Source organism: Moschus berezovskii, chromosome 14, assembly GCF_049115385.1.
Source record: "Moschus berezovskii isolate FMDL1 chromosome 14, NW_MosBer_1.0, whole genome shotgun sequence".
NCBI lineage: Eukaryota > Metazoa > Chordata > Mammalia > Artiodactyla > Moschidae > Moschus > Moschus berezovskii.
Genome location: NC_142473.1, coordinates 4,125,036 through 4,144,158, shown reverse-complemented (window position 1 = coordinate 4,144,158; position 19,123 = coordinate 4,125,036). Strand labels below are relative to the sequence as shown.

The 19,123-nt window shown below is 35.0% G+C and overlaps 1 protein-coding gene across 1 annotated transcript; it reads right to left on the bottom strand.

Moving 5' to 3' along the window:
* Positions 1 to 10,718: 10,718 nt before the first annotated feature.
* LOC129553525 (olfactory receptor 4C13-like) lies at positions 10,719 to 11,669 on the bottom strand. The gene has a single exon (XM_055422356.2). It carries the CDS (start codon positions 11,646 to 11,648, stop codon positions 10,719 to 10,721), a length of 930 nt encoding a protein of 309 aa, XP_055278331.1. The 5' UTR covers positions 11,649 to 11,669.
* Positions 11,670 to 19,123: the final 7,454 nt, after the last annotated feature.

Here is a 19,123-nt window from a genome sequence, read left to right as displayed (position 1 = left end):
TATCATCCTTTGTATCTCTGCAATATCTGTTGTAACTTCTCCATTTTCATTTCTAATTTTATTGTTTTCAGTCTTCTTTCTTTTTTTTTCCCCCTTGATGAGTCTGGTAATTCTCACCCAACAACAGCAATAAAATATAGTCTAAATAAAAAATCAACAGCAATTACAAGTTAATAGCTTTAGTGTTTTCTAAGTATAAAAAGGAGCAAGAGTCTGGGTTTATTGAAATCACACTCTGATATGCATCTTTATTATCCACAACCAGTATCCTATTTTTCTCTATCCTGAATTCCCTTAGGGTACACCTTTGGGTCACTGCGGTGACAGATGACTTGTCAATATCCTTTGTTTATTTAAATAGCACGAGACATTCTTTGTTCACAAATAATAATTAAGCTATAATTTTTTGGAGGGTATTTTCTTTTTCTGACTTATGAGACATTATCAGTATGCTATTTGGTTTTGAAAATATTGTAACTTCCATAATGAAACTATGTCACATGAAATGTTGAGAAATAATATATCAGTCTCAGCAAAAATTGCCTTCCCTAAAACAAAATGTCCGTTGCAGATGAAATTATGTCTCTTTAGATTTCCCATTTTACCTTAAAGTGTTTGGTTGCTCACTCTAAAATGGGTATATAATCTCATTAAGGCCAAATGAAATTTATTTCTCCATAATTGAGCTTAATTTCTTCATCTCTTCTTTGACATTTATTGTGAACAATATCAGGTGCTCTATTTCTGAAAGACATATGCTCATTTTATTATTCTTTCTTCTAAGACTATATAAATTCTGTATCTACTCCATTAATTGAAGATATATTGGGAAAAGTCATTCAAATTTATAGTATTATAAATCACTGCCTAGAAGTAAATTGTCAGATCATAAGCCATGGTCACTTTAGTGGGTATTGTCAAAAAACGTTTCAAAATGTATTTATAAATCTACACTACTTACAGCTATATAAAATAATTTGCCCCTCATATTGGTAGCTTTATTGTTTGATGTCTCTTCCCTTGATTGATTTCTTTAAATTATTTTTTTACTTTACAATATTGTAGTGGTTTTTGCCATACATTGACAGAATCAGCCATGAGTGTAAATGGGTTTCTGGCTTTTATTATCCTTTCAACAAAAAGACTTTTGACTTTTGTCTTACTTTCTACTTAGGGATTTTTAACTATGTCTTTGATTTCATTCTCTAGGTTTATAGTATCATATATAAATATTATTAGATTTATTTTGTTTTCAAATTTTCAGGTTTTGATAACCATGTGATTTAGATAATTTATTATAAAAATATTTTATTTCTTAAAGATAGAGGCTCCATTGCAATACTTATTTTATAAGGACAAAAAGGGCATATTATGAACACACTAAAACCAATAAGTGCAACATATAAAATGAGAAATTCCAAGAATTACATAAAATAATGAAATTCACTAAAACAAATAATAGACCAAATCAGTATCTCTATGTGTTTTTAAGAAACTGAATTTCCAATTTCCAGTCTTCATAAACAAATTTACTGTACATAAAATTTCATTAAAGTTCTAAAATAAATTAAAAAAGAAATAACATCTGTTCTAAGAAAAGCTAGACAAAAATAGAACATAAAAGATTACATCTGAATTCATTCCTTGAGTTCAGTATTTCTTGACTTCAGTATTTCAGTATTTCTCCTATACTATGCACTTATGTAGTTTTCCTACAAAATCTTCATATTCTTTAAATTTTTCAACAGAGTCATAACATCTGTGAATAAAGATCAGTTTGTTTTATTTTCTAGTCTGGGTGGGTGATTTTTTTTTTAAGTCCATTTCTTGTTGCTATTCAGTCACTAAGTTGTGCTGACTCTTTGTGACTCAAAGGCCCCATGGACTGTACACAACAGGCTTCCCTGTGCTTCACTATATCCCAGAGTTTGCTCAAACTCATGTTCATTGAGTCTAACAGTATAGAAAGGCAAAAATTGAATTTGGTAATATTTCAATTTATAAAATCAATATAAAAATACTTTTATACTAGAAATAAATAATCAACAATACATAATTTTAAATGCCATATGTGGTGGAATCAACTATATTTATTACTTACGAATAAATTTCCCCCAAAATATGTAGTAAATGTGCATTAATTCAGATAAATGTTTTGAGAAAATGTATAGAAGATCTAAATAATAGAGAGCTCCAGCTTATATATCAAAAGACTAGATCTCACTTAAAATATCTGTCTATCTACTTTCAATTACTCTGAAAGAAACCCCCTTCAAGAAATCAGAACAGAACTTACATACATGTATATGAAAGAAATTCAAAAGAATATTCTAATTATTATATTGAAATAGAAGAGATACAGTCTAGTCCACAATACCTTATTAAAAAAATATCTGAAGAACTTACACTACCTAAATTAAATGGTTATTATAAATCTACGGTGGCCTAGTTGTGATTATTTTTTGTAAGCATAGACAAGTAGATCAATGTAAGAGGTGGTCTGAAGTATATCCAGAGGAAACTTTTAGAATATAGACTTGTGTATCATAGAGAGGAATTGGTAAACATTTTCACTGAGCCTATGTAACCTACAAAACTGAAGTGTCATAAAAGAAAAAATAAAGGCTTTATATTTTAAAAATAAATATTAACACTGAATAAAAGTTCCAATGTACATTTTGTCCTGATTTCTTCTGATCCTTTCGTTAGATTCTTAGCTTATGATATATTGTTTCTACCTTAAATTGTGTATGGATATCTATTATTTTATCATTCCTTTCTATACTCTACTTCCCAACAATCAGTTCCATCAATTTTAATCCCTGAAAATGAATAAACTTGTTCTTACCCTGCTATTGCAGTTTATGGATCTGCCTACTCTATGACGGTTCAGTTCAGTTCAGTTCAGTCGCTCAGTCGTGTCCGACTCTCCGCGACCCCATGAATCACAGCACGCCAGGCCTCCCTGTCCATCACCAACTCCCCGAGTTCACTCAAGTTACTCTCTGTATAATCTATATGTGAATGTTAGCTGTCTTCTGTTTGTTCTCTTTGTCCTCCCTAATCCTAGCTTTTCCAAAAGCCAATGTTTTAGGTTTCATAAGAATTTAAAAATGCTGTATTTACTGCAGTCTGATCATCCATTTTGCATCTCTGGTAATTAATGGATATTTAAGTTTCACTGCACTTGTAAAACCTAAGCTTATATAACTATTCTAAGATGTATTGAGATTTTTGCTTTTATTTCTTTTGCTATAGGAGACAGATGAAAAAAAAATGTTGCTATAATTGATGTCAAAGAACATTTTGCCTATGTTTTCATCTAGAATTTTAAAGTATCTGATCTTACATTTAGGTCTTCAATTCATTTTGGCATTACTTTTGTATATGATGCTAGAGAATGTCCTAATTTTATTCTTTTCCATGTAGTTCCCCAGTTTTCCCTGAACTATTTAATTGACTGTCCTTAAAAAAAAAGTTTTATTTTTATATTGGGGCATACTTGATTAACTATGTTATATTAGTTTCAGGTATGATATCTTTTCTCCATTGTATATTCTTGCCTCCTTTATCAAAGATTAATTGACCATGTGTGTGTGAATTTATTTCTGGGTTCTCTGTTGGGTTTGAGTCTGTTTTGTTTATGGTTTCTTTTGCTTACAAAAGTTTGTAAGTTTGGTTAGATCCCACTTGTTTATTTTTGCTTTTATTTTATTTATTTATTTATTTTTACATTGGGAGTCTGACCTAAGAAAACATTGGCACACTTTATATCAGAGAATGTTATGCTTATGTTCTCTTCTAGGAGTTTTATGGTGACATGTCTCATATTTCACTTTTTAGCCATTTTGAGTTTATTTTTGTATATAGTGTGAAATTTTGTTCTAATTTCATTGATATTTTTGGCTGCATTGAGTCTTAGTTGTGTCATGTGGGATCTAGTTCCCTGACCAGGGCTTGAACCCAGGGCCCCAGCATTTCATTGATTTACACATGGCTTTCCAAATTTCCCAATACTGATTGCTAAAGAGACTGTCTATTCTCTAATGTATATTATTTCCTCCTTATGTGTGTGGGTTTATTTGTGAGATCTCTGTTCTATTCAGTGTATAATTATGTATATATTATATATATGTGGTTTTCCCTTGTGGCTCAGTTGTAAAGAATCAGCCTGCAATCTGGGACACCTGGATTCCAATCCCTTTGTTGAGAAGATCCCCTGGAGAAGGGAACAGCTACCCACTCCAGTATTCTGGCCTGGAGAATTCCATGGACTGTATAGTTCATGGGTCACGGAATTGGGCACGACTGAGTGGTCACTTTCAGTTATTTATATGTATGTGTGCATACATTCTTTCTCTCATAGCCTGTGGATATCCGTTTCATTTAAAAGAGATGATCTATGACTAGCAGAAGATTTAAATTATTGACAAATTTCAAGTTTTTAGTTTTTCTTATGGCTTGTGCTATGGTGTCATGTCTAAATTTTTGATCTAGTTCAAGCTCAAATGCTTTTTAGAATTTGTCCAGGCTTGATTTTATTTTATTTTATTTATTTATTTTTATTTTTTTTCTTTTAATTTATTTTATCGGAGGCAAATTACCTTACATTAATATATTGGTTGGTTTTGCCATACATTGACATGAATCCGCCCCGGGTGTACATGTGCAGGCTTGATTTTAATGTCTAGATCTATGACTCATTTTGTGTTAGTTTCAATGTACAGTGTTAAGCAGTGGTTGAGGTTCATTTTTTTGTTGTTTTGTTATATCAAATAGAATCAGAATTTGTGAAAAATCTGTTCTTCCTGCCTTTAATGGCCTTGATATTTTTTTAAAAAAATCCTACATTTACTTTTATTTATGAATATTCTATTATATTTCAATACTACACAGCATGGTTTATGGGAATCTTATAGTAAGTCTTGAGTTAGGGTAGAATAAGTCCTCTGTGTTTTGTTTTGCCTTTTTCCTGAGTGATTTTATATAACAGGTTCATGTAAAATTGTATATTTCTATATATTAATACATTTTAAAATATGATTGTCATTTCTTAAATATCCTGTGATATATTTACCAGAATTACATAAAAGTAGAAAAATTGATAAGGTGAATATATTCAGTCTCTTAATCTATCAACAGAGTATAATTCTACCTTTACTTTTATTTTTTCAACATTAAAAAATTGATAAGGTGAATATATTCAGTCTCTTAATCTATCAACAGAGTATAATTCTACCTTTACTTTTATTTTTTCAACATTATTTTCTGTTTTTCATATACAAATCTTAAATATATTTTTAAAATATATCCATCAAATTTTGTGTTTAATAGTATTTTACATAATGCATTGTTTCTAATTTCAGTGTTAATTGTTTTTATAGAAATTCATTTGATATTTGTGTTGACATTGTATCCTATAAACATGTTAAATTAGCAGCTTAAGCATATTTGATTTTTTTGTCGAGTCCTTAACAGTTTATACCTATATAACGATATCTGGCATAAATATGCATGTAAAATGTTGCCTCTTTATTTTCTCACCTGTAACTCTTTTATTTATTTTTTCTTTGTTGCAATGGCTGGAGTCTAAAGTACAATCCAGAGCAGAATTTCATGGGAAAGTCTTGTTTCCAATCTTAGAGGAAAAGCACCATTAAGTATGGCAATAGGTTTATACAGATGCTCTTTTATCAGGTTGAGTAAGTTAATTTTCATTCTTTATTTGGTAACTTTTTAAATTCATAAATCTAAATAGTAATGCCTTCATTTGTATGCATTTATTGAAATGGTAATTTTCTCTTTCATTCTGTTAAGTTAGTGAATATAATTGACTGTGTTTCTAATTTTAAACATATTGTATTCCTTGTGTAACCTACACACATCATCAGTTCAGTTCAGTTGCCCGGTTGTGTCTGACTCATTGTGACCCCATGGACCCACAGACCCTATGGAACCCATGCAAGCCAGGCTTCCCTGTCCATTGCCAACTCCCAGTTTGCTCTACTCAAGTCCATCGAGTTGATGATGCCATACAACCATCTCATCCGCTGTTGCCTGCTCTCCTACTGTCTTCAATCTTTCCTGGCATCATGGTCTTTTCAAATGAGTCAGTTCTTTGCATCAGGTGGCCATATTGGAGTTTCAGCTTCAACATCTGTCCTTCCTACGAATAATCAGGACTGATCTCCTTTAGGATGGACTGGTTGGATCTCCCTGAAGTCCAAGGGGCTCTCAAGAGTCTTATCCAACACCACAGTTAAAAAGCATCAAATCTTCAGCACGCAGCATTCTTTACAGAGCAATTCTCACATCCATACATGACTACTGGAAAACGATAGCTTTGACTAGATGGACTTTTGTTGGGAAATAATGTCTCTGCTTTTTAATATGCTGTCTAGGTTGGTCATAAATTTCCTCCAAGGAGCAAGCGTCTTTTAATGGCTGCAGTCACCATCTGCAGTGATTTTGGAGCCCAGAAAAATAAAGTCAGCCACTGTTTCCACTGTTTCCCCATTTATTTGCCATGAAGTGATGGGACCGGATTCCATGATCTTACTTTTCTGAATGTTGAGTTTTAAGCCAACTTTTTCACTCTCTTCTCACTTTCATCAAGAGGCCCTTTTTGGTCTTCTTCACTTTCTGCCATAAGGGTGGTGTCATCTGCATATCAGAGGTTATTGATATTTCTCCTGGTAATCTTGATTCCAGCTTGTGCTTCCTCCAGCCCAGCATTTCTCATGATGTACTCTGCATACAAGTTAAATAAGCAGGGTGATGTACTCCTTTTCCTATTTGGAAACAGTTTGTTGTTCCATGTCCAGTTCTAACTGTTGCTTCCTGACCTGTATACAGATTTCTCAAGAGGCAGGTCAAGTGGTCTGGTATTTCAATCTCTTTCAGAATTTCCCACAGTTTATTGTGATCTACACAGTCAAAGGCTTTGGCACAGTCAATAAAGCAGAAATAGATATTTTTCTGGAGCTCTCTTGCTTTTTTGATGATCCAGTGAATGTTGGCAATTTGATCTCTGGTTCCTCTGCCTTTTCTGAAACCAGCTTGAACATCTGGAAGTTCATGGTCCAAGTATTGCTGAAGCTTGGCTTGGAGAATTTTAAGCATTACTTTACTAGCGTTTGAGATGAGTGCAATTGTGCAGTAGTTTGAGCATTCTTTGGCGTTGCCTTTTTTTGGGACTGGAATGAAAACTGACTTTTTCCAGTCCTGTGGCCACTGCTAAGTTTTCCAAATTTGCTGGCGTATTGAGTGCAGCACTTTCACAGCATTATCTTTTAGGATTTGAAATAGCTTAATTGGAATTTCAATACCTGAACTAACTTTGTAGTGATGCTTCCTACACTTGACTTCGCATTCCAGGATATCTGGCTCTAGGTGAGTGATCACACCATTGTGATTATCTGGGTCATGATAACTTTTGTACAGTTCTTCTGTGTACTCTTGCCACCTCTTTTAGTATCTCTGCTTCTGTTAGGTCCATACCATTTCTGTCCTTTATCAAGCCCATCTTTCCATGAAGTGTTCCCTTTGTATCTCTAATTTTCTTGAAGAGATTTCTAGTCTTTCCCATTCTATTATTTTCCTTTATTTCTTTACATTGGTCAATGACGAAGGCTTTCTTATCTCTCCTTGCTATTCTTTGGAACTCTGCATTCAGATGCTTATATCTTTCCTTTTCTCCTTTGCTTTTTGCTTCTCTTCTTTTCACAGCTATTTGTAAGGCCTTCCCAGACAGCCATTTTGCTTTTTTGCATTTCTTTTCCATGGGGACTGTCTTGATCCCTGTCTCCTGTAAAATGTCATGAACCTCCATCCATAGATCATCAGGCACTCTATCAGATCTAGTCCCTTAAATCTATTTCTCACTTCCACTGTATAGTCATAAGGGATTTTATTTAGGTCATACCTGAATGGTCTAGTGGTTTTCCCTACTTTCTTCAATTTAAGTCTGAATTTGGCTATAAGGACTTCTTGATCTGAACTACAGTCAGCTCCCGGTCTTGTTTTTGCTAACTGTATAGAGCTTCTCCATCTTTGGCTGCAAAGAATATAATCAATCTGATTTCGGTGTTGACTATCTGGTGATGTCCATGTGTAGAGTCTTCTCTTGTGTTGTTGGAAGAGGGTGTTTGCAATGACCAGTGCATTCTCTTGGCAAAATTCTATTAGCCTTTGCCCTGCTTCATTCTGTACTCTGAGGCCAAATTTTCCTGTTACTCCAGGTGTTTCTTGATTTCCTTCTTTTGCATTCCAGTCCCCTATAATGAAAAGGACATCTTTTCTGGGTGTTAGCTCTAGAAGGTCTTGTAGGTCTTCATAGAACCTTTCAGCTTCAGCTTCTTCAGCATTACTGGGTGGGGCATAGACTTGGATTACTTAAAATTGAATGGTTTGCCTTGGATAGGAACAGAGATCATTCTGTTGTTTTTGAGATTGCATTCCAAGTACTGCATTTTGGACCCTTTTGTTGACTATAATAGCTAAACCATTTCTTCTGAGGGATTCCTGCACATGAGCAGACTAATGAAGACAATATTTTCAGTTTCAAAGGGGTAGGTTGACATGCCCCATGCAACTGCTTTATAATTTTCTTCCCCTTTTTGGTATTTCTCAGTGGATTAAAGTACTGTGAAAGCTTCATTTCTCTTTCTCATTATTCACAACTGAATCACAGCAACTCTTAATGTGCTGGGTATATTTCCTGAATAGAAAAATATTCGTTTTTAATGAATGAAGAATAAATAAGATGATTTGAATATATTTAGACTGAAAATCTTTCTTTCTTTCTTTTTGGCAGAGCTACTTTTAAAAACACTCCTCACAAGAAAATGTTACCAGAAAGCAAACTTATTAACAGAAAACCACCAATATCTTTAAAATGATGTAATCTTTCCAAGAGCAGATGGAATATAAAGATAGAGGCTTTGTTCTTATAATGGTAGCTTTATTTTCAAATTTTTAAGAAAAATTATTCCTAGGTTACATGCTCTGTCACTTCAGTTATGTCCTAGTTTAAACAGGATTAAAATAAATTGTGGTTTCCAAGAACAGAAACAGAGTTCTCTGATTCTGAAAAAGGCAAAGTAGTAAAAATTTCCAAGTCTACATTGTTACTTTTTTTGTGTGTTTTAGTGGACTTTTGTTTTCATTCAAACATGCATTTATTCATTCAGTGTTTATGCAAATACTGAATCATCATTGTGCTACTACAGAATTATTGTTATCAAGTATGTAATTACTTTATGGAGTATGACCATTTATTGAATAAATTGAACTTCTTGATATTAAAATATTCTTTTATTTGAATCATCACTCTTTCTGATGATTTATAAATCTAAGTTGGTGACATGAACAATCACAATGATTCTGATGCTAAAAGTAAGTTTCGAATTGATGTGATATCCTATCGCTTATAGGTTAAATGACATATTACCTTTATTTCCTAAAAAATCTAAATATCCCAGGGTTACAGTCAACATATACCAATCACCATCAACTCTAGTGTATTAAAATGAGCAGAGTCATTAATAAAAATTATTATAATTCTTTGCATATGATGATATACAACTGATATATGTATATAAAATAGTATATATACTAATTCATATGACTGTAATATATAAATAATATTAATATATATATATGCATGTGTATATATATATCCTGGAGGAGGTAAGGCCAACCCACTACAGTATTCCTGCCTAGAGAACCCCATGGACAGAGGAGCCTGGTGGGCTATTCAGTCCATGGGGTCACAGAGATTTGGACATGACAGCACAGCAGTGCGCACATGTATGTATGTATATAGGTATGTATATGAACAGAAAGATAGATTTTCCAGCAAAGTCTCTATATTGATAAATGATAACTGATATAATTATGTACTTTTCTGTCATCATTGCCTGGCCATATTATCACAGCAATTAAGAACATCGTCTGAGATTTCTGTTAGATTCTGGTTACTTGTTCTTAAATATTTTAAAAAGTACTTCTGTCTGTTTGTTTTCTCACCTGAAAAATGGGGATAATAGCAGTGCCTACCTCTTTGTACTGTTATAAGGATTGCTGCTATCACTATATTTTATTTTTTATGTTAATTAATTAACTAATTTAGCTGCACTGGGTCTTCGTTGTCTCGTGTCAGCTTTCTCTGATTCGAATGAGTAGGGGCTATTCTTCATTGTGGTGCTCGGGCTTCTCACTGGCCTCTCTTGTTTCAGAGCAAGAGCTCCAGGTGCTTGGGCTTCAGTAGTTGTGGCTTGTGGGCTCCAGAGCAAAGGCTCAGTAGAGGTGGCATATGGATTTTTATGTCCATTGGCCTGGGGGATATTTCTGGACCCATGTCCCCTGTATTGGCAATTGGATTCTTAACCACGGGACCACCAGGGATGCTTCTCACTGTATTTTTAAATTTCTTTAGTTAATTTTATTGGTATTAAAGCTTGTGAATACATATAAAATGGATGAAGCTAGTAAAACTCAGCTCTAATTTGGTAGAACGTTTCAAATATTCAAAGAACAGTCCTAGGCTAGGTTTTTTGTCTCTTTTGTTGCATCCATTTCTTCTTTTCCCCTTTCAGAATATATGACTATAAGGTGTTTTTTTTTTTTTCTCCTGTATCTCATAGGTATTCTTGCTGGAGGTCACCAACAATGATATTTTTGCATCAGTTGACTGAACTTTGGGCTTCACAGACATCTTATTGATCACCTGAAATCACTTTTCTGCTACATAGTTTCCTAATGGCATTTTTCATCTGGTCATTTCGCAAGGTATAGATTAAGGGATTTAACATGGGAGTTATCATACTGTAGAATACAGCTACTAATTTATCAATGGGCAAAGTAACCGCTGGTCTCAGGTACACAAATAAGCAGGGCCCAAGGAACAGGATGACTGCTGCGATGTGGGCGACACAGGTAGAGAGGGCCTTGCATATGGCCTCCAAGTTATGAGTCCTCAGGGCACGCAGAATGATCACATAGGAGCCAATCAAGAGGAGCAAATTTAACAGACAGAGGAAACCACTGTTGGCAGGAACAAAAAGTCCTAGAAGGTGAGTGTCAGTACAGGCCAGATCTAGCAAAGATATTAAGTCACACATAAAGTGATCTATGATGTTAGGGCCACAGAAAGGTAATCTGATGATGAAGAGGAGCTGTATGGTTGAATGAATAAAGCCTCCCATCCATGCCACTCCCACTAGCAGCCCACACAGTTGCCAATTCATGATGGTTGTATAGTGCAAGGGCTTACAGATGGCCACGTAGCAGTCATAGGCCATCACAGTGAGCAGGATGACATCAGCACCTGCAAAGACATGTTCCCCAAAGATCTGCATCATGCATTCATTGAAAGGACTGGTTTTCTTTTCATAGAGGGAATCTATGATCAGTTTAGGAGTAGTGACACAGGAATAGCAGGCATCAACAAAAGAGAGATGGGCCAGGAAATAGTACATGGGGGACCTTAACAGTGGACTGGCTTTGATGATGACCATAGTGAGAATGTTTCCTACCATAGAGACAATGTAGATGACCAAAAACACAGCAAATATGATATTCTGCATCTTTGGATTCTGTGAGAGTCCCAGTAGAACAAACTCTGTCACATTGTTTCGGTTATCCATGTGTCTCAGGTTATGATTAATTATGTTATCTGACAAAGAGTCACAATTTATTAGTTCAACCTTGAATTAATTAATATTGCCAATGTAATAATGAATGCCTAAATTCTATGGATTTTGATTCTTATGATTTATCTGAGATAGGAAAAAAGACAGTAATCATTCAAGAAAAGACAATAATCATTCAAATTCTCTTCTGGGGAAGTTGACGTTTTAAAGTACAGACATGAAAAATATGCAGATAGAAGCTAGACGTTATCTGTGCATGTGAGATGACTCACAGCCTAAGGTGAAGCAGTAAATCTCACACACAGTGGCAGCTAAGCCGAAGAGAGAGGTAGAAAATGCATGCAGAGGCTATGTATTCAAAGCTGGGCAATTTCTCTTTTATTTTTAGGAAATGGCCAACCTGTAAATGTAATTTAGAATATGAGTGTAAAGATAAAGAGAGGTTTGAAAAAGTGAGAATATTGGCTTTAACTCTAGTAAAGATCTTTGTGTGATCTTGATGAAGCTGGTTGAGGTTCTGTACGGAGATAGAAGCCAGAGAAAAGAAACCCTGATACCAGATATTTATAATTGTTGACCTAAAGTTTAATAGATATTGAATGGAAAGTAATGGCAGAATACCGGAGCTACCACAATATATTTGATAAAGCATATCACCTAAATTCAATGACTTTATAATAGGTAATGATTATGCTTTTAATGATTGATGGTTATATGCATGGCATGGTAGCAACATGTGCGTGTATTATTATTTCATTCCTCTTGCAGATGAAAAACGATCTCAGGAAATCACATTAGATGTAAATAATAGTAATACTAATATTGGCTAAAACTTCCTGAACACTTCCTCAGTGTTCTCAGTGCTCTAATTTTTCTTTGCAGAAATTGGTTGCAATTCTCATTTCAAAGTTGTGATCTGATCACTACTGTCATTTTATACTTATTTTACACATTAAGGAATAGAAAACTAGAAAAGTTAAAGATCTTGTGCAAGGTAAGGCAGATATTTAATATCCGAATACTATTAGATTTTTTCTCTGTATGCTTAACCCATTGTCTAGATTGTTATACTACAACAAACAATATTTAACTACTAAACTCCTTTTGATAAGATCGTGATTACTATAATTACTTCAATATAACTTCTGAAACATATCTATGAGGCAAATTCATCAGCACAGAAATACACATATATTCCCACACACCATACTCACACAGGATAATATATTGAACTCTTTAATATCTGTGTGGCACGGCTTTCACTGATGTTTCATTTCATCTTATTTTCCTCACCTTAATTTCTCCTTCTTCAATTCCCCTGCAATGAATAGTCCTGCAGACTCTCCCACACAATGTTGAAAATGGTGGCACAGCAGTGAATCATGTTGTTTGGAGAATTAGAAAGGCCATATTATCAGGTCCTTCTCCACTTGCATCTTCTTGATCTGGAGTATATTTCTGGCACCTTGCATCTTGTTTTCTCTACAATCAAGTGAGAAGATTGATGTCCACCTTAGAAGCAGTTATGAAAATTGATAGAAGAAACATATAGGAACATATTCATCATACCATGGAGGACACACAAAGGACCTTCCTATTTTTGACTGTCTGTGCACCTCATTGTAGGAATAATAGACATTTTGAGCAACAACGCAAAGAGACATTTAACCATGCAATAAACTGAAGAACGGTCACCTCTAATTTTACTTTTAAAGAAGTCACAGAGACCCATATTATACACTGTGGTTGATCCCAAGAGGAGTTCTTCATATTCCTGTTGGTCTAAACAGATGATGATTTATATAATTTAATATTCACATTATTTTTTTTTTTCTGTGTGAAGAGTATTTAGATATTCTTTTCATTCACATGATCAATCTTAAGTATCTCATGGCAAAAGGACTGTATCTGGTATTAAAGAGCTGTATCTTCTAAATTTTTTATCTCTATGAGCTTCAAAATTTTCCATCTGTCAAGTTAGGTTAATGATATTTACCAACCATATTGTGAACAAAACCTGAAGATGAAATGATCCATTACTCTATTTTAAAATGTTGGAACATCAAGTTTGCTTTATATGGAAAGTAACAACAATTAAGAACAGTAGTATAACCATCTTTAATAAGCATCAGCACTACTGAAAGGCTTACCTTCTGGTTTTAGATCATCTTAGTAATATTTCAGGGTGTTCAGAAATAATCCTGTCTTCCAATTCACTCCTTCTTGGGATAAGTAACTTTCGATATGAAAAATATGGAACACTTAAAAGAGAATGTTCAGATAATTTGTATCAAATCAACAGTAGATAAGTAAGTCTTTTTATGAGTTTAACTATTTCCTCCTAGCATAAATCTCTAAAGCTTTCTACAGAAAACCCTGGACTTGAATTTAGAATGCATTCACTCATAACACGATGTAGAAATGACCTTCTATACATGGTTCTGGTTCCATAGGCAGAGGCTGAGTGCATGGTGAAAACACTTTCAAATGGCTTATTTACCCTTGACGAACTTTGCTCTAGAGAGGTAAACAACAACAACAATTAAAAAATACATGAAAATGTCCATAAAATGCATGGATATTTAAACTGGTTTCCACAAACATTCAAGGACCTTGTCTTGTAGCTTCTTTTACTCTCCCGGGAATTAATTACTTCTTTTGATGGAATGGCTTTGTCTTAGAAGCAGGTATTCTGGAGAGACATACTTGAGAAACATCCATTCTAGAGTGGGAAATTGTATTCCCTGCACTAACAACCAAATCATGTGAGTCCACAATCTGTATATGAATCTGGATTTCAAAGAAAATTTAATGGCATGTGATAGCAAGGGTGGCATATTTTTAGCATGTGTACCTGTGATGTATAGCTAACCTGTGGACTCATCTCAAAGAGAAAGCTTCTGTTTTCTTATCAATATTAAACTTTTCTGGAAATCTAAGACTGATTGCTTAAAAGTTAGAGCAGTGAGGGCATAAAATTAGTGGAAACCATTTCAAAGTGCCTGAAATCAAAACCTTTTGTTCCCCGTTCATCAAAGAGTAATGGAAGTAAACAGAAACTCTAATAGGATCCAGATGATTAATATCTGGAACATGTATGATAGCATAGAACACATTGAAGTTCTGGAGAGATACCTAAAGCACAAGAAGGGAAGCCTCCATCAAACCTTTTCTTTCCATAATGATCACTATGTATTATTTTTCTATTTAGTTATGCTAAGAGTTATGAAGTGATAAGTTACTAAAATTTTTGCTTGCATTTCTTGATGACTAATGATTTTGAGCATTTTTAGAAACTATTTTTGTGGGTATATGTTTTCATTGGGAAATTTCTTTTCAGGTTATTTGCATGATTTAAAAATACGAGTTCTGAGTATCTGTTTTTTCAGTCACCAAGTCATGTTCGACTCTTTGCGACTCCTGGACTGCAGCACACCAGTTTCCCTGTCCTTCACTGTCTCCCATAGTTCAAATTCATGTTCACTGAGTCAGTATTTTTAACTTAGTTGTTAATGATTTTTATGTATTCCAGACATATGTGTTTTGTCATATTTATTATACATATACAAAGTATGAGATATTTGTATACAAAATGTTATGCAAGATTGATCCATTATACACAAACACAGTTTTCCCCTAGTCTGTGAATTTTCTTTAATTTCTTAAAGTCTTTCATTTGTTTTGGTAGTTTTATGGTTTGTGCTTCTCATAGAATATCTAATAAATATTGATCAACCTCTAGATCTCTTTGCCTTTTTCTACTGTTCATGGGGCTCTCACAGCAAAAATACTGGAGTAATTAGCCAGTCCCTCCTCCAGACTACCTTATCTGCCTTCTGAGAAATCTGTACACAGGTCAAGGAGCCACAGTTAGAATTGGACATGGAAGAACAGACTGGTTTAAAATTGGCAAAGGAATATGTCAAATCTGTATACTGCCAGCATGTTGGTACAACTTACATGCAAGTACATCATGAGAAATCTGGGCTGGACAAATCACAAACTGGAATCAAAATTGCTGGGAGAAAATATCAACAAGCTCAGATATGCAAATGATACAACTCTAATGGCAGAAAGTGAAGAGGAGTTACAGAGACTCTTGAAGGTGAAAGAAGAGAGTGGAAAAGCTGGCTTAAAACTCACTGTTCAAAAAACTACAATTAGAATCTCTGTGAGAAAGAAATGGCAACCAACTGCAGTACTCTTGCCTTGGAAATCCCACAGACAGAGGATTCTGGTGGGTTACAGGCCACAGGGTCACAAAGACTTTGACTTGACTGAGTGAGCAAACCAACAGCAACATTATAACAAAACTAAATTACAGAAATCATATGGCCATATCCAGTGGGGACTTGTGAAATATGGTCCCATCACTTCATGGCAAATAGATGGGTAAACAATGGAAACAGCGACAGATTTTATTTTCTTGGGCTCCAAAATCATTGTGGATGGTGACTATAGCCATGAAAATAAAAGACACTCACTCCTTGGAAAGAAAGCTATGACAAATCTAGTCAATGTATTAAAAAGCAGAAGTATCACTTTGCCAAAAAAAGTCCATATAGTCAAAGCTTTGGTTTTAAAGTAGTCATGTTCAGATATGGGAGTTGGATCATAAAGCAAGCTGAAGGTCAAAGAATCATTGCCTTCAAATTGTGGTGCTGGAGAAGACTCTTTAAAGTCCCTTGAAAAGCAAGGAGATCAAACCAGTCAATCCTAAAGGAAATCAACCCTGAATATTCATTGGAAAGGCTGACAGGGAAGCTCTAATACGTTGGCCACCTAATGCGAGAACACAACTCATTGGAAAAAACCCTGATCCTGGGAAAGATTGAAGGCAAAAAGAGACGGGGACAGCAGAGAACGAGATAGCTAGGTAGCATCACTGACCCAATAGCGGTGAAACTGAGGAAACCTCTGGAGTTTGTCCCACTAAGGACATGGGAGCCTAGCATGCTGCAGTCCATGGGGTGTCAAAGAGTCCACCAAGACTTACCAACTGAACAACAACCTCACTATAAAAATACTTCATCTAGAATTTTTATGGTTTTAGATTTTACATCTAGTTCCCTGACTTATTTTGCATTAATATTAGTGTATAGTGTGAAGTATTGTTGAGGTTCATTTTTTTGCATGTGGATATCATATTGATCCAGCATTTGTTGAAAGATCTATTATTTCCACACCGAATTTCTTTGATATCTTTGTTGGAAAATTCATACATTTAGATTTTTTATGAACATTCTAATATGTTTAAATAGCACATAACTTGTTCTTTGGTAATTTTATACTATGTCTTGAATTTAGGTAGAATAAATCTCTTTTTGAGAGTGATTTTCTACCATGAGCTTCCAGACCAAACTAAGTCTCCCAAAGATCAACAAGACTAGGATCACATAACTCAGAAATATGATTTTCTGTGTAGGTTAGTAAATGCTTTGTATTGCAAGATTCATCTGTATAAAATAAAATTCATCTGTGTATAAAATACAGCATTGAGTTTGAATTATTTCACAAGTCCCCACTGGATATGGCCATATGATTTCTGTAATTTAGTTTTGTTATAATGTTGCTGTTGGTTTGCTCACTCAGTCAAGTCAAAGTCTTTGTGACCCTGTGGCCTGTAGCCCACCAGAATCCTCTGTCTGTGGGATTTCCAAGGCAAGAGTACTGCAGTTGGTTGCCATTTCTTTCTCACAGAGATTCTAGAATTCAGTAAGTTTGTGGCTTGATTACTGTCATTCTAGGCCTTGTATGTGAATTCTGAAAAAATTTCCATATAGGCAATTATATCTTTCCATCCTCACAAAGGCATAACAATAGCTGTTAAATACCAGTGAAATACTGACCTCTTTGTCCCTGAGGCTCATATAATGGAAAAATTGCTGGGGTCATAGCTAAGTTAGTACACACATGGCCTTGAGCACAAGAGAATCCTAAAGTACTTCTTCCTATCCATCCAAGTAGAAGCCAGGGCCATGCATTGGTGTAACTAATTATGACCTGAGATACAGGCATAATAGAAACAACACGACAGAATCTGTTCTATTGGGGCTCTCACAAAATCCAAAGACACAGAAAATATTTTTTGGTGTGTTCTTAGTCATCTACGTTGTCTCTGTGGTAGGAAATGTGCTCACTATGGTCACTATCACCACCAGCTATTTATTAGGTTAAGCTTAACAAGAGAAGACTCTACACATAGACATCACCAGATGGTCAACACCGAAATCAGATTGATTATATTCTTTGCAGCCAAAGATGGAGAAACTATATACAGCTAGCAAAAACAAGACCAGGAGCTGACTGTGGCTCAGATCGTGAACTCCTTATTGCCAAATTCAGACTTAAATTGAAGAAAGTAGGGAAAACCACTAGACCATTCAGATATGACCTAAATCAAATCCCTTATGATTATACAGTGGAAGTAAGAAATAGATGTAAGGGACTAGATCTGATAGATAGAGTGCCTGATGAACTCTGGATGGAGGTTCGTGACAATGTACAGGAGACAGGGACCAAGACCATCCCCATAGAAAAGAAATGCAAAAAAGCAAAATGGCTGTCTGAGGAGGCCTTACAAATAGCTGTGAAAAGAAGAGAAGCAAAAAGCAAAGGAGAAAAGGAAAGATATAAGCATTAGAATGCAAAGTTCCAAAGAATAGCAAGGAGAGGTAAGAAAGCCTTCCTCAGCGATCAATGCAAAGAAATAGAGGAAAACAACAGAATAGGAAAAACAAGAGATCTCTTCAAGAAAATTAGAGATTCCAAGGGAACATTTCATGCAAGATGGGCTTGATAAAGGAGAGAAATGGTATGGACCTAACAGAAGCAGAAGATATTAAGAAGAGGTGGCAAGAATACACAGAAGAACTGTACAAAAAAGATCTTCATGACCAAGATAATCACGATAGCCAGATCACTCATCTGGAGCCAGATATCTTGGAATGTGAAGTCAAGTGGGCCTTAGAGAGCATCGCCACGAACAAAGCTAGTGGAGGTGATGGAATTCCAATTGAGCTATTTCAAATCTTGAAAGATGATGCTGTGAAAGTGCTGCACTCAATATGCCAGCAAATTTGGAAAACTCAGCAGTGGCCACAGAACTGGAAAAGATCAGTCTTCATTCCAATTCTAAAGAAAGGCAATGCCAAAGAACGCTCAAACTACCACACAATTGCACTCATCTCACACGCTAGTAAAGTCATGCTCAAAATTCTCCAAGCCAGGCTTCAGCAATACGTGAACTGTGAACTCCCAGATGTTCAAGCAGGTTTTAGAAAAGGCAGAGGCAGCAGAGATCAAATTGCCAACATCCGCTGGATCATGGAGAAAGCAAGAGAGTTCCAGAAAAGCATCTATTTCTGCTTCACTGACTATGCCAAAGCCTTTGACTGTGTGGAACACAATAAACTGTGGAAAATTCTGAAAGAGATGGGAATAACAGACTATCTGACCTGCCTGTTGAG

What these genes read in the sequence shown, in the direction of transcription:
- LOC129553525 (XM_055422356.2), bottom strand. Translation starts at nt 11,648, where the DNA reads ATGGATAACCGAAACAATGTGACAGAGTTTGTTCTACTGGGACTCTCA.